The sequence below is a fragment of the Spea bombifrons genome, chromosome 1 (genome assembly GCF_027358695.1).
Source record: "Spea bombifrons isolate aSpeBom1 chromosome 1, aSpeBom1.2.pri, whole genome shotgun sequence".
In the NCBI taxonomy this organism is placed as follows: Eukaryota; Metazoa; Chordata; class Amphibia; order Anura; family Pelobatidae; genus Spea; species Spea bombifrons.
In genome coordinates, this window is record NC_071087.1 from 23,775,640 (window position 1) to 23,792,754 (window position 17,115).

General features: G+C 42.8%; 1 protein-coding gene across 1 annotated transcript; it reads right to left on the reverse strand.

Moving 5' to 3' along the window:
• Window positions 1–85: 85 nt before the first annotated feature.
• Window positions 86–11,330, reverse strand: PPAT (phosphoribosyl pyrophosphate amidotransferase). Its single transcript, XM_053458702.1, has 11 exons — window positions 11,066–11,330; window positions 7,920–7,986; window positions 7,285–7,491; window positions 5,721–5,833; window positions 4,709–4,851; window positions 2,985–3,057; window positions 2,463–2,617; window positions 2,048–2,175; window positions 1,722–1,943; window positions 1,158–1,278; window positions 86–596 (listed from the first exon to the last, which is right to left on the reverse strand). Exons 1-11 carry the CDS (start codon window positions 11,191–11,193, stop codon window positions 424–426), a joined length of 1,530 nt encoding a protein of 509 aa, XP_053314677.1. The 5' UTR covers window positions 11,194–11,330; the 3' UTR covers window positions 86–423.
• Window positions 11,331–17,115: the final 5,785 nt, after the last annotated feature.

Sequence of the window (17,115 nt, forward strand, 5' to 3'; positions counted from 1 at the left end):
TAGGGGACACCCCCTGTGGGTTATCATAACATCATGCGCACTGATGATGCTACCCTGAAATATCTACTTCAAGATTATCACACAGTAAAAATAAAACCATTTATTGAGGCCCACTGCTGCGGTGTTAGGCAGCGGTCAGTATCGTGTACACGTACCACAACAAGTAAATCTGTTAGACACTGCGCACACACACGATTTCTACACAAACATTCACACAACCACAAAACTGAAGCGATTCCAGCTGCACAGAAACCAGGATTCTTAACCAGGATCTTTGGTCTGTCCCGGGAGCATCGGCGGTAGTGACGGGGAGTACAGATGGGAGCCAGCTGTACATTGGGTTAAAAGTCTGTCCAAGCTTCGATACCAGCAATCACAGTATTAAAAGCACAGACCCAGTCCCACACAATAAGACTGGACTTTTCACCACTCCAATTCTACGGGATACTCTCCCGTGAGACACGCCGTACAGTGGCCAGGAGACGTCGCTGGCGTGGAGTTTCCATTTAAACAGTTCTGTTCTTTGTAGGTTTTGATTCCGTCCCGAACCGCAGCTGTTAGGCCATCGACGGAAAGGTAAACCACACTGTCGGCGCCTTGGAGAGAAAGAAATGAGTATGTTAGATCACAAGTTCAAAACACGATTATATTGTACCGCTTTATTAACTAAACTGCTTGTAACTAAACACACACACACACACAAGCTAGTAATATTCACGTAGTGCCCCTTGCAAATACATGGGGAGATTGGGTAGACATCTGCACTTGCCTCTTTTCCTGCAAAAATCGCCCCCCCCCAAGCTACCTGGCTGAACACATCTCCTGCTCCCAGGACCCTCAGCCATTGGAGGCTTTGGGCATGGGATGAAAGCCGACATTTTAGACCACATCTACAAAATGCATCCGTCTGCCCCATTACAGATTGGGCAGATTATGCTTTCTTCACAGCGGGTGTCTAGCACTAGGCATATAATGTACTCTACAAAACTACTTAGAGATGATTAAAGTGACTAAAAGCTTTTAGACCTGTCATTTGATGGTTTTCTGACATCTGGTGATGGAAAACCCTTCCGCTTAAATTTAAGGAGGTAGTAGAAGCATTATTAAACACTCATCCACAGACACCAAGACTTATGTCTGGTAAAAGCTTCACTTACCAATATAACCTGCCAGGTCGTTGAATTCTGGCCGGTTGGCTATGAGTTCTTCTTTGGTGGGTATGTTGATTCCCATGTAACAGGGGTATTTTATTGGAGGAGAAGCCACTCTTATATGTACCTACAAGGAAACCACATGATATAAGTGAAGCGTCCATCCAATACCGTGCAAGAACCAGATCTCAAAACAACCCCAATGTACAGAGATGCAAAGCACTCCATCGCACATCTTCTGGGCACAGAATAGAAAACAGACAGCTAAGCATAATGCAATCTAAAGTATGGCGCAATGTGTCCATTTTCTACATAGATACAAAGTAAAAATAGTTGAGGCGTTACAATGAGTTTCCCTCTTTAGCTTTGACTGCCATCTCCTTGGCGCAGTTATTCCCAACCCAGTCCTTTTGACACACTTAGTAGTGCAGGTTTTAGTTATGGATACCATTCCAATAGGGAGATTTTCAAAGAGAAAAAAAAAAAAAAAATAAACGGACTGTTGATGTGCCTTTAGCACTGAGGGTTTAGGGTCTACTGACTTAAGAGCCCATTTAGAAAGAACCTTACCTCTTTTGCACCAGAATCCCTTAACAGCTTTATTATAGGAGAGATGGTGTTTCCTCGTACAATAGAGTCATCAATCAGGACTACTCTTTTACCAACAAAGTTATCAGACAGGACGCCAAACTTTTTGGCTACGCCAAGCTGCCGTAACCGCATGTTTGGTTGAATAAAGGTTCGCCCCACGTAACGATTTTTGCACAGCACTTCCACGTATTGAATCCCGCACTGCAAATATACAGGAAATAATTATACAGAATACAAAAAGATGTCAATACTATCCATATAAACATAATGTGGCTTCATTTTAATTCATCCTGGAACATTCTTACCTTCTCAGCATAGCCCAAGGCGGCTGGCGTGGCCGACTCCGGCACTGTGCTAACCAGATCAGCTTCTACCGGAGCTTCTATAGCCAGCTGTTGGCCACATCTTCTCCTGACTGAATAGACCATTTGCCCTGCGGAAGAACGAGCCTCGATTTGTTATAAAATAAGATGACTGTGTATTTATGGGTATTTGAAATGTTATTCAGAATCTGCAATGTCAGCACTTAGTTTAGGGGTCCCGTTATCAAGGAATTTTCTGGCCAACGTTAGAGATAAAATACTCAAACATCCCAGCTCTGAAGGGAAAAGGCAAACATGCAATGAAGAAGTGTTTGGTTCAATGTAGTGTATTAAATATGATATAGAGCTAGGTTTCCTGCATGAATTTTAATAGAAAAAAAATACACAGATCCAATACCTTCAAATATAGAATCCGGTCGTGCAAAGTAAACATATTCAAAGATGCAGAAAGCAGACGGGTCTCTCGCTCTCGGTCTTGGCACAATATCCAGGGTCTCCACTCCATCTTTGGATATTTTCACTATTTCCCCTGGCAGTACTTCTCGATAATACCTGTATAAGAAATATAGCAAATCTGTTAAGCCTGATCCAAATGTCAAGCACCCATATGAGCAATTACATCCAATGTAGCTTATTAGATGGGCTTTGCAAGTTACGCACGTAGACATTCAAAGTCTTCACTCATGTACAAAAACCCATCGAGAGTTGGAGAAGAACTAAAGTTGTATGCCATAGGAGGTTGACCTGCTCCGCATTAAGGGATTTTTTTTGAGTGCTAAATCAGTGTGAGTGTGTGTGTGTGTGTGTGTGTGTGTGTGTGTGTCTATACATCATTTATCACATTAAGAAATGACACTGTACTAAGCAGTTTTTGCAAGGTGCAAATCATACCGGTGACCAAGAATATGTTCATACTTACTCAGCTCCAATAGACAGAAAGCTGCAGGATTCAGAAGAGACCACCCAACCTTCGGTCTCCAAGGGGTCTTTCCCTGCAACAAAAATTAAACCATTGACCTCTGTACTAAAAGACCAGCCTCCCTTCATGGTGAAAAACGTCCTATATCGCAACCGGTTATAAACAAAGTTAAGGAATCGCTGAAAACCCAACAGCATGACGGACAACAGCAAAGGCATACAATCTGCATTCTGTGCTGTTGCAACGACCCTTACATATCACTGCATAGAATATGTTTTGTGCAAGCAAATTCAAGTTAAGATTGGGAGGGATTAGCACATAAAATATAGAATTATGACAATAGTGCCCGCTACAGACAAAAGGTTTAACAATATCAAAAAAAGGAGGGATTGGTTGTTGTGGGACAGTGGCATTTATACACACAGATACTGTACAAGGTTATACCGACTGGGTCAGATTATACCAGCGAGAAACAGCTCATCAAGGTCATGTTAGCAGACGTGAAATGCAGACTATATCGCAAACCTACTCAGGCCATTAGACACAAGCAGCCTCGAAAGCTCGTGTGCATCCATTTACAGAACGCATCAGTTTGTCTTAGTCTATCGGATCTAGTATTTTTTTTTTTCATACCCTTCTGTATACGTTATAAGGAGCGTTGCGTAACTTTTTGGTGCTATAGAAATAAAAGCTAATCTAAACGCAATTAAAACAATCTGAACAAGAAACACAGTAGGAATGTATGCAGTAATTAAATAGGAATAGATACGTTCAGCACAACGGCTTTTGGTTCCAAATGGATCTATTCATCAAAGCTTAAATTGACAGCATGCATAGTAAATTATCTACACAGTAACCATGCACACACTCTGTCCGATCTTTCCCATCATTCATTTGAAATCACGTGTTTTTTGTCAGACACACAAACACAACGGCAGTATTTATAAGCCATTTACAATCTTCCAAGAGAACCTCTTCGTTTGATGAAGAGCCAAAAAACACTTGCGGGAGGTTTAAAGGAGTACGCCCGCCATAATTATGTACTTTAATGGGAGCAGAGCGTCACCTTTAATAATTTTTGGACAGGAATGGGTTTGTGCTTCCAGCCAAAATGCTTTGGGGTGGCTTTTTTGTGCCATTTGGCAAGACATGCCCCCTCGCTGAACTTTCCTGCTCTGGCGGTCTACTGATACCAATACGTAACATTTTGTGGGGGCATCAACATACTCACGCCTGTGTGTAACTGGTGAGTCCATGGTGATATTTTGTATATATTAAAAAGATTAAATTAAATTATGTTTAAATGAAAGAGCAAATACCCTTGGTCACACAGGAGTTATTTTCCAATATTAGTTTGAGATAGGTACCTGTTTGTTAAACAATGAGGCATGCTTAGTTAGGGATAAAAATTAAATAGATTAGGTGCTTATCACAGATGATGCAGAACCAGTTTTATTACAAAACGTTAAAGTTAAACACGGGGTCAGCACAATGGGCCATTACGGGCATAACACAAATATTGACGGAGTAAAGGTCTATACACATGCTTTAACCTTTGGTATTTGGCTGATTTGGGAGAATGAGGATTGCCCAATATTCAAATAGGCTGCCCAACCTCAAGCTAAAATATTGAGCAATCTCAGACTGCGGTAACAAGGAGGAGGCAGGATAGGAGTCTTTCAGAAGTCTGGTAAAATATGGTTGGAAAACCCAAGCCCCGTTACCTTTGCCATCAGCATTCACTGGGATCAGCCGGCCAATGCAGAGCGGTCGATTTCCATAAGGATCGCGTACGGCGTAGATGACATCATCGTGCATGAAAAGCAGCGCATAAGATGTGGGGGTTTCATTCATTAAGTTCTTAATGCTGGAACAGAGATGCAAAGAGAAGATATATATATACACATATATAAAGCAATAAGCACAGTAGACTATAAAATTCGATACAGAACATCACAGATAAGTCATACAAATAGTGTTTGTAGCAAACATGGTAATTATTATTCTAGCAGAAACCCAGGAATTTGACTTTTTCTGTTTCTTAGGTTGTGTGCTCCTCTCTATCTGTATATTTTTTTGTTGTGCCTCTCCTGTCACACAGGCGTCTCATTAACGGTGTCCAGAGAAGGCGTTAAATTGCTTGAGAGTCTCATCCAGGTTAAGATGCAGTGAAGTCCCACTTGGTAAGCAATAGAGCCATGAAAGAGCAGACAGGACTCGACAGACTTGGGGTACTTTTACATAGTAGCGGGCTAAGCAATTTGTGGCCATATAGTCAGACTGAATCCCTTTATGCCTTAGACAGGCGTTCTTTAAACGATATTCACTGAATTATTGCTTTGTGTCGTGTATTAAAAGCAGTTGACAGCGCTTTTACAATATATGCAATCTTCTGAAACACAGTGCTCATCGTACATTTTCATTACACAGACCATAAGTGTGCACGCCCCCCCTTAATACTACAGAAGACAAACAAAACGTTAAAGGAGGGACCTTGTATGGTATCAAAGAATAATCTACATATGAAAAATCCAGCTTAAATAAAATGAGATCTGTTACAGCGAACCAGTTACACAAAAACAATCCCGAAACTCCCAATTCCGGAGGTCTACAGACCCTATGTAACAGCTTTCTGCGAGGAGGTGCCGACCTGCTACATTAACTGAGGAAGAATCAACCTGACAAAAACCCATCATGAATTTGATTTATTAAGCAGGGCAGACAGTGAGGATTTACCGTGCTATCCAGTCTGCGGTGTGGTCCTCCTCAAAAGGTGGCGTGAACGCCAGAAGCTGAGTAATGAGCTCACTGTCAGAGCTGGTGGACAGTCCGACCCCATGCCGCATTAACTACGGAAACACACGAGACAACAATACGTTCAGCAAAGTCCAATATATATGGTTCACAATCTTACAGTTTCCAAGGTAGTGACTACTAAAGATCATGAGACATGTAACAGAAAATCTTAGTTATTAAGACATTTATGGTTATTGTCTATGAACAGCACTGTTCTCATGCACACGTTTCTTATGTAACCCTATAGCAGAGTTAATATAGTCTTTTTACACTTAGGTTGACAATAAATAAAAAGTCCCAAAAGGCAATAAGGTAAGGTTTAAGCCATCGTAAGCACTTTAGGGTACTGATAGCTGGGTGGTCCCCAAATGTTTGCATTTGCCGGCCCCAGCTATTCCCAGTGGATGAGATGTGTTTGGCCAAGCAGGTCTTCATCCTGGACACACACTTATCACCAGTCAGCTTCATCACTGGCTCCACGAACACAGTGGGCTGGGGTCTGTTCCAACACCTGTGTGCATGCACAGAAAGCATTCCCATCGATTTCAATGGGAGTGCTTCCTGCACCGATTAGTTGCTTCAAGCAGCCAATCAGTGGCAAGAATCACCGGACTGTGGAGAGCATCTGCAGGTTTTTTTTTTTGTTGTTTTTTTTTAACCTAAAGTAGCAAGTCACTGGCAGCGAATGGAGGATCGACCATGTTACCCAGTCTGTGCCACCAAAGGACAACGAAAAACACTGCATACAGACAGAGGATCCATTAATAAACAGGCATCCTTAATTCACATCTCATGCAAGTCACATGTCCGCCATCACAAGCATGCTTTGCACACACGGATTACATTCGTTTCATCAGCGGACGTTAGTAAATTCAGCATACAAATCATTTCATATCAGGGGGCAAGTGCTTATTTAGGAGGGAGAGTGGTGATTTTGTTTGGTATGGCCAAAACAGACAATACAGCTCTTTGGTCAGGTCCGTAGCACCGCAGTCCTCGATCACTGGCAGGCAGATTAACAGAGCCTGGTGCCAGACGCTTTCCTGGATTCAAATAAAGCCAAACGCTCGCCTTGGTCCTCCCTGCTCTGAACAGATTTTGATTTCGCAGAGAATACCACGGGCGGTGGGACCGTCCATTATCAGCCGGATAAGCTGCCATGTGAACAACGCATCCAAAAGAAATAAGAGCCGTTTCCCAGGTTTTCAAGGTCTGAAGACTTTACGAACACAAAATAAAAAGGGATAATAACCATAATAATAACGCTCCTGTCGAGTCTGCCGCAGGAAAGGGAAGTAACAGATTAGACGCCAAAACATTTTGTTGAGCTCACACCCATGGTTAGGAAGCGTCACCAATGGCTTTCCACCACCAAGTTGTTTCAAATGGTTTAGCATATTTATTGGAGGTTCAGCTGGTTCATCATCATAGTCAACCCAACCAAGGAATCTGTTAAACAAAACTGGTTTTCTAGCCCCAGAGTGAGCCGTTGATAAAGTTTTACCTTTCGTCGGAGCTGTGCGGCGTTTACTAGTTCACCATTATGGGCCACGGCGATCTTTCCGTGCAGCGTTTCAACCACAAACGGCTGACAGTTCTCCAGGGCAGAGTTCCCTGTAGTTGAGTATCTTGTGTGTCCAATACCCAGGTTACTTAAATTCAGTTTCTTCAAACTCTCTTCACTGAACACGTGATTGACGAGGCCCATTCCCTTAAAAAGGAGAATAAATGAATTAGGTAAAAATAGTATTTCATAAAATTACTTGACTTCAGTGTATCTAGAAATTATTTATTTTACATACATTTAGAGAGCACGGTTGCTACATACAACATGGAGGCTATAATCATTATCAGACAGGATATCCATCTCTAAATGGAGGAGATAAAATGTATTGAATATCATTAAAACTCGCCAGCCATTCATTCATTCATTAATTAATTTGGCTGCCATTTCCATTGACCTCCAAGGGAGCTCAGGTTCTTCTGACTTCAACAGGAACACAACAGCACATGTAGAGAGGTGTACCGAGCTACACTTTGTTTCAGTAGACGGGTACCTGGGAGAAGTCTCATTTTATATAATATGTATATGTATTGTGTATAGTACAAAAATAGACTGGTTACAGAAGCTCCACTTACCTTGTGTACTTTAAATGTGGGAACAGCACCGCCATCACTGGTCACTATACCAGCGCTTTCCTGCCCCCTGCCGAGACACAAAAATAAAAATATTATTATTATTATTATAGCAATTGGAAGCCAGATCAATAAAAGCCAGACAGACTTAGTCACCCAAAGCAGCGTCGTCAGTAGGACCCAGCCCCCTGATTTTATACAATATATTTGGACATCACTCCTGTTCTCAAACCACATGGTGAGTTATGTCACAGAAAAGTCATTGTAGAGTCCTTTGCAGTGGATCTTTGCCAGTTTCGTGGGGATTATCACCGCAACAATCTATTATCTATTAACTGAGTTTTTGTAGGGGGAAAAACAAAACAAAAATCAAGATAATGGTGCCAAAACATGAGGAAAACAAATAGACCGCTCGCAATAACCAATGCTTGGTGTGCAGCGGAGCATGAACTGGCCCTAGGAAGAAGTTTCTTCAGCTGGCCTTGCCCGTCACCAGATCTGCTCCTTACAGGTCAGGTCGTCCAGTTTGTTTCTGGCAATCTAACAAGTACTACTACATATGTATTCCGACAACACGGGAACCGTGTTCATTGATTGTATTGAAAGAAGACACCATTATTTTGTGGTGCTCATCTACAAAGGAGAAGTGACTGATGTTAGACACTTTCCAGCAATGCCTGCGCTCACGTGCAAGACAAGACATGAATTCAGAAGACAGCATTGGTGCTAGAGACATTAGCCTTAAAACAATTTGGGGAGGGCAAACAACCAACACACTAGATGTAGAGGCATCCAGGTGTCCAACAAGGCAAAACCAGATTCTATCATCCAACCTTGAACAAGATATAGAATTGCTTATAAATGCATGGATTTACAGAGCGCCAACAGATTCTGGAGCACTATTACTTTACGGCCATTAGGAATACAGAGACGAGGACCACACTCTTGCAAGCAAGATGTTTGGTTGCATTTATGGAACGAAGTTGCAGAACATGGTCCTTCAACGTACTAGAGACTTACTTTACTTTGTGGAGCAAAGTCGGTGGTCTTAAGGTGACATTTTATTCGATCCAAGTCTGGCAGAATGCAGCAGACAGGATGGCACGTAGTACCTTCGTGTAACGTCAAGGCGAAGCCGCTTATGGACAAGGCGGGTGTCAGTAGCCATCTAAGACGCCACAGACTTTTGCACTGAATTATTCATATTTTTATTGCCGTCTCTGCTATACATGTGGCCGCCTTGGAGGACACGCGTGGGAATGGCAGAAAGCGAAGCAAAAGGCTTGTAAAGTACTTGGGAGGGTCACACAGGATTAGTGTGCGTGATAGCAGGTAAGCTATGTTTGAGGATGGGTGGCTAGTATGTACGGTGGCTTACAAATTTTGGTAAAAGTGTATGAGGAGTTACACGTAGGCAGATGCTGCTCGAGGCAATAACAACGAAGTGAACCAGCTGGCGGTGTAGGAACTTCAATAATGTATCCAATGTATTTGTGTAAATTATAAATCTGGTTTCAAGGACTTTCAATCTGTTTCAGATAAAAATACTTTGTAAATAACGAAACATGACTCTTCCAATTTCTCATAACTTAATTACTCCGCAGCACACAATGTAAAACTCAAGTCACGAGCCTTATAAAAAAGGCACAAACTTAAGTTTGTTCCATCGGATTAACCAGAGGGCCTCGCGAATCAGAGATAACACACGAGACCCTTCAGGATCCAATTAACGAAGATCTTTTTTTACACAGATGCCCAAATAAAAGGATGCAACCTGATCACCCACAGCGCATATAGATTGTTTAGGGCTACTTAAAGGGGTCACCACACCAGTATTACTTATATTATTTTGGCCACCACACTAGACAGGTTTTAGCAAGTTTCATAACCGGATGAATCTGGATCAATCTGTAGCTTTTTTCTGTCCTCCTCCACTAACATGGGGTTTTCATTTACCATTTCATAACTCCATTATTTCTCCAGCCAGCAGGAGTACGATATACGTATACTATATGGGCCAGTAATCACAAATCACAGGATCCTTTTTCACTCTGATTATGATCATTGCCAAGACAATCTTTCTCCGCTGTTTAGCAGGCACCAGACCCGTTTGTACTGTAGACCCTTCAGGCTCCTTCTCATATTCCATTGTTTCTATGCTGTTCGTAAATATTTGAAATTCTCCTATTATATCTTTCCTACAGCAGCCAATGGGTATTTTTTGGTATGAACGTACTTGCCTAGATGACTGAATTTACTATATTTCTGGCTTATGCCAAAACTCATCAGGGAAGTCGTATTTGTTTCTGGAAATCAAAAAATTGCAATATCGCAAGAATCTAAGTTAGGATGACTGCAGCACAACATCAGTTACTACAGAATGTAGAGCCATTGTCCCCAAGCTGAATGTAACAAAGTGTAGGAACATCAGGACATGAGGTGGGGGCTGGTACAGAAGACCTAAAGTCCTTCCTATTGTTGCCAGGAAGCTGTAAACACACTAGGTAATGAATGAAATTAATGAATGAAATATACTAAAGAATGCTGTGGGCTACTACAATTAAACAGGTGTGATGGCCCTTGATCTATCATATGGAGCAGACAGTAGTAGCCATCTGCATCTCACTGATGAGCAGTAGTGGCCAGATTCACCAAGGACAACCTGTGCTTCCAGGACACACCATAGAAAATCCAAAACTGCATCGACAAGAACTCGTGGACCTTTAGGAAGCCCAGTAAAAGCTCCAGAACTATGCAATGAAATGTTTGTCCCAACAGGACTAGCCAGCACCCTTTACGTACCAAATCTCCTGCAAAAAGGACACGGCATGGCAAGCTTGTTCTGTGCCGGAGCACCAAGCTGCTGCAGATCATCTTCCGATGAGATTCTGAACCATTGCAATTAAAGAGACGCAACAAATAGGTCCAGCGCATCTATGGGAAGAGGCTCTGCGGCAGCTGAGGCCCCGCTGCACAGCGCAAGCGGCCTGATTTAGTGTTTTGTTGTTTTAAATGTAGCCAAATATTGACCGAATGGGGCGAGTATCGGACACAATCGGCTTGCTTGCATGAGCCGGGGCTACGTAACGGCACATCGGAACATGCAGGGCTGTAAACAGAGCTAGCGGAGGCATGCGTGGCTGTGTTACCTGTGCTGCAGCCCCACGAGCCCCAGGGTGATGACATGGGGCACATCCAGCTGCGTGGGCCAGCTCCCCGATGCGATGCAGCCGAAAACTCCGCACTCTTCCCCGATTCCCAACTCCTCCAGCTCCATGGCACAGCGTACACAGCACGTGGGGCAGCAGGCAGATCTGCGGGCGCTCACTTCCTGGGACGGGGAGGCCGGGCCGGGGGATTTAAGTGTCAGGCTCCACCCTCGGAGAGGGGAGGAAGCGGTCCGGGGGTAAAGAGACGCGACTGGGAAGGCAAAAGGAAGCCGAGAAGTGGCTGAATAGATTCCCAGGGGCAGATATCGGGGAGGGGGCAACATAGGACGCCCCTCCGGCGCACAGACACGGACACACGTGTGCGCAGCGCGGGCGGCAACATGGAAGCCCCTGATCCGGATATACACACGCACGTGGCCTGCTAGTACACAGAGGGCCACGCACCGGGGCAGAGTCTTACGAGCGGGGTATTAGATTGACAATCAGCCCTCATATCACATGCAAAGATACGGGGCCGCCATACTGCGGTGATATGGTCATCCTAGTTAGTGTTTCCATGGTGACAACCCCACAGCTAAACATGTGCCATAGATGCACACTAATTATACGTTGTAACCGTGTATAATTATTTTAATAACTTCCCATTATTTCCTACCCGTCCCACGTCTCTGATAGATGCGCTTATCTTACAGCGCCATTAATAAGAATTTAAGATATATATATGCATAAACTATACGGAAAGGGCGAGTCATCGGACAGGGTAGTCCAGAGTTACTCTGATCAGCAAGTTGTGTTCAGGTTAAAAACCCAGGCCGTGATACCTGATTATTGGTGGACAGAAGTGGGTGTCCTGTATAAACGGGATGAAGGAAAAGTACACAAAAAGTCAGGAGCTGGAGCGTTCTAGAGCCGTCTGCAATGTTTTGTTTATATACAGTATCTACTACGGTGTTTATGCCCCAGTGAACAGTTGATGGTACCAGCTGTGTGAGAGGGTCGTAAAGGATCCATTGAAATCTAAAAAAAAAAACGCTCTCTTGCCCTTTAAAAGCGATCTATTCCTGGGATCTATGACTAGTGGAACGGTCAGGGTAAAAGCGGTTGTGGATCTAACTGTTTGCCATCTGTCCAACCCTAACCAGTAAAGATCAAAGTCGGAAATGCATCAGGCCCAGACTGGCCATCTGGCAAATGGATCAGTGGCAGTTTGGTGCCTTGTAGCACGCTACATGATCCTAAAAACGTAACAAGTGTCCGGTCATATGCAGCCGTTGGCCATGCTGATGATAGGCAGCCGCCATGTTATCCCTAGCCCGGCCCTGGTATGCATATAACCTGTGAACAGCCTTGTGCATAAGTTTGAGGGGCAAAGGATATGATGCATATTTTTTTTTGGAGTAGCAAAGAAAAATGTTACCAATTGTAAATTCAAATAGCTATTGCTATTTTGTTAGCTTTCTGTAGACTATAATCTACTGCTAGTGGTAAACCAAATCCAGAGATCCATGGTCAAGGCTACTTCCTTTGTGATTTATATAAACCAGGCAGCATAAAAGAAGAAGGTCGCAATCTCTTTTAATATCAGAGATTTGAAACTAGGATGTGGGGGTGAAGACAGAATTAAAGGGGTAGCTAGTGTAGATTCATGGCAGGGCTTTGTTTTTGGGAAATGAGGAAGAAATGGTGAAATCGGCATGGATAAAGAAACGGCTTAAACAGAACGTGATAAGCGTTGCTTAAAATAAAGCAGATTGATGAAGCCTGGTGGTAACCTGACATGTCTGCTAGCAAATGCAAGAAGCTTGTCTAACAAATTGGGGGAACTGGAGTTGCTGGCAATCGAAGAACAGTATGACTTAATTGGTGTCACAGAAACATGGTTAGATGAGTCTCGTGACTGGGAACTAAATTTAAATGGTCACCTCTGTATGCTCTCCATGAATCAAGGCGTTGTATTAAAGAAGTAGTCTATGCTGATACCGGCGATAATGATGAAGCCTCGTGGGTAGAAAGTTAAATTGAAGATCAGCCTTTATCGCAAATTGAAAAAGCTGCACTTCTGAGTCACGGTTTAATCACAGATTTTAATTACCCAGAAATTAGCTGGAATACTGGAACAAGTAGTTCAGCAAAGTGGGAGCAATTTGTGAACATGTTAAATGACTGCATCGTGTCTTAATTAGTGGAGATACCGACTAGAAAGACATCTGTCTGGAGATAACCAACAGCATAGCGGTTCTTGATGAATATTCAAGTAAGGAAGCGTTTGGGGAAGAGTGACCATAACATGGTGACACAGGAGATTTACCCCTTCGTGACAATGGCTGATTTTATTTTTTGTGTCCTTTGTGACAATGGCTTTTTTTTTTTTTTTTTTTTTAAGCATTTCTGCGGTGCTTGTGTTTAGCTGTAATTTTCTTCTTTGCCATTTACTGAACCTATCCAAATTATATATTGTTTTTTTCAGGGCGAGAAGGACTTTCTTTTAGATGTCATTGTTTTGATTGTATCATGTCATTTAAAAAAAATATGGTGAAAAACTGAGAAAAAAAATGACTTTTTCTGACTTTAACTTGAAAAATCTTTTACTCATCTATAAAAGTGACTCACAGCAGTTACTGATTCCCAGTCCCTCCCTGCAGTACACTGATGGTTGGCCCTGCCCCTTTCCTTATACTCAGCAACTAAACTCACAGTAAGTATAAGATTAATATTTGGGGTGCTGAAAGTCAGGGGAGGTGGGAGTTAATTTAGGGACAGTTACGGTGAATGGGGTCTTTAGGGTTAATTTAATGGTGAGGACCGAGGAGTGAATTTAATTAATTTAATAAGGTTAACTTAAGGTGCAGTTAGAGGTAAAGGGGTGCAAACTAAGGGGAATCTAAATCCTGGGGGCAGTGAAGATTAATCCTGTATTTAGTTATAAAAGTATAATTCAGTGAACTGATGACTCAGAGTTGCTCTGAACGATTCAGTGAACTGAGGATCAGAGTTGCTCTGAACGATTCAGTGAACAGATGACTCATAGTTCCTCTAAACGGTTCTTTGACTCAGTGAACTGATAAGCTGTAACCTGATCCCTGAGTCTGTGTTCTGTGCAGATGACTCATTTTAGGATCATATTACCAGCACAGTTAATAATTCACAGACTGAACGGTTACAAATGAATTGTTCAGTCTACTGAACTGATTCATCTGGTTCATTGAAAAGAACCGGTTCAAAAGAACGATTTGTTAAAGAACACAGGACATCACTACTCCTAAGCTCTAACATCAGGAGGAGGGGTAAGAATTACAGAATTGGATCAGAGGACTAAGACGGCGTCTCTTTGTGGTAGCGCTGCTACAAAGTTTGAAGCCTGGACTCTGTAACATCTAAAACGGAGGACAAGTTTGCCTTTCTTTTATACATTAAAATTATTGTTTTTATCTACTCCCCTCCTCTGCCTACCTTCTTTATCTACAACTATCGGTGTGGGATAAAGAAACTCCTAAGGAGATCATCATACTCTATATAGGGGCATATTTATGCCCTTTAAATTGTAAAAGGTCCGATTTGCTTAATAGCGTTCTTTTGAGACCTGCTTTAACCCCTTACCGACCTTTGCCGGTTCAGGACCATCACGCAAAAACGGTCACTTAACGACCTTTGACGGTCCTGAACCGTCATTAAATTAAATAAGCTTAGAAAGTGATCAACGATCACCTTCTTCGATTAAACGACGTTGCTGTAATGCCTCGATGTCGAGGCATTCGGTAACGCCGAGATCGGCATCAGGGGCCATGTCTGGCCCCTCCCGGGGCGTCAACATCTGCCCATTTTAGAAGAGTTTAGGAGGCGATCAACGATCACCTCCTAAACTTCAATGGTGTCGCATTGGCACTCACCCCAGGACGGGCTGTGACCGCTCCGGAGAGCGGTCACAGCCGCCACTGCAAGTGCTCTTCGCCATCCGCAAGATGGCGGCCGCCCTGAAAAAAAAAAACAATCATGTTGAAAAAGTTCGCTAGATGGTCTCCAGACCCTAGAGAACTCTGGCTCCACTTGCAGGTTGAATACAGGTACTGCATTCAACCATGCAAGTCAATGGAGCCCAGCTTTCTAATCACAATGTGATTAGTAAAATATTCAAAAAATGCTAAAAAAAAAAAAAATTATGGGAAAAAAAAATGCTAAAAAAAAAAAAAAGTGCTAACATTTATGTGATGGTGATGGGGGTCCACAGACCTCCATCAAGGTAAGATAGTGCTAGTGACGGCATGGTGCCGTCGTTAGCACCCGACTGGGATTGTTAGCGACGGCACCATGCTGTTGTTAGCAGTCAAGGGGACTGTCCTGGGTGGCTCCAAATTCGGTGGGGGGGGGCAACAGGGGGGAAAGGAATATCCTGGGGGGGCAATTGCCCCCCTGTAGCGACGCCACTGCACGTAAGGCACGTCATTGGTCGTTTTTGCGTGACGTGCCTGGCACCTAGGGAACTTGGCCAAGAAACAGCCAGACCATTGCTTTTGATGTTCAAGAATTCCATCTTGTCTGATATGGTGCCAGAAGACTGGTGTAAACCAGTAGGGGTAACACTATTGAAAAGACAGGCGGATCGCAGAAGATCAATCACTACTTCCACAATATCTAAAACAATATAAAGAGGTACAACAATGGCACAGTATCCCCAAATAAAAGATATCAGCATTACCTGAAAACTCAAAAAAACGGGTTGAAAAGGTCAGAGACGTTAACGCTTAGGATCTTCCATACCTCTTCTGGTGGTAGAAAGGGAAAAGCTGCTTGAAGGCTCCCTGCTATTTGCTGATGAACATGTGCATTTACCGGTTGGGTTGCTTTGTCGGTGAATGGAATTAGGCGCCTGATATAAAGTCAGTTGCGACCTTGCCTGGGAATTTCTTAAATGAGCTAACCCTGAGACTCTTTAATGGTCCATCATGCAGATTCTATGTAGCGACTCAGGAAATGTGTAAACCAACTAACTCTTATACCTGTCAATGGTAACCTTGACAGCATTATTTAAAGATGCACTTTATTGTGTAACACACATTTAAACAGGGATATCAAGACCATGACATACTGGTAGCAAAAGCACTAGAGGACTTGGTTCTTAAAAGATCAATGTAAAGTATGAATGAGTCAGCTCCAGATCCCATGGCCCTGAGATTGGAGGGGGAAAAAAAAACCCTGTTACTTAGAATAAGAGTTCCCAGGTATGGTTGTGACTTTTGTGTAGTTTATCTCCCTGTGAGTCTTATAGGTTTTCCTTTTGTTTTTTGATAGTCTAATACAACTAGAACAAAAACTTATGATTTTGTCATTTGTGGCCCTTGAAATCTGTTCTAAGACTTCTGAATCTGTGATCGTTATCACTGAATGTATCTTCAAGGTAATCACTGCATAAGGAAAAGAAAAGGAAAAACCAAACTACAGGCAGGCAAAAATAAGTTTGTTTCTGTGATACTTCCACTGCTTGATCACCTGAGTTGCCGGAAAATAGCAGGAACTTTAGAGCTGACGTTCGCATTGTATATATGTATAATTTGGAGATTTCCATTGGTTCTGGCACATTATGGGCAGCAGCCGATAAATGACATATGGGTGGTCACCTCAAGGTAACACTCTTTCACACCAAGGGACCAGATCTGCAGCATGAGCAGGAGTAAAGGTAGGTGGAAATTGCCCGCTAAGCATTTCCCTATGGTGGTAGACAGGTTTTACCGTTTAACAAAAGGGAGGTACAATGTGTTTCATTATATACCCGCAGGTCCAAGAAAACTAGTTTTTTCATGTAGGCATGTGGTTTATTTGCTAAAGAGACATCCGGTTTGAAATCTATCTAGCCTTATTATTAAGAAAATCCAACTCAGTGGAGTTCCTCTAGGAAGAAGGGCTGACCTGGCCCTATGTAGTGAATAATTCAACATGTAACGTGACTGGAGAATATTAGCTCTGCATTATATAGACCTCATGACCTGTTTTTCTTGTTTTCTCTCTAGAGGCTCCTAAATGCGACAAGCGGAACA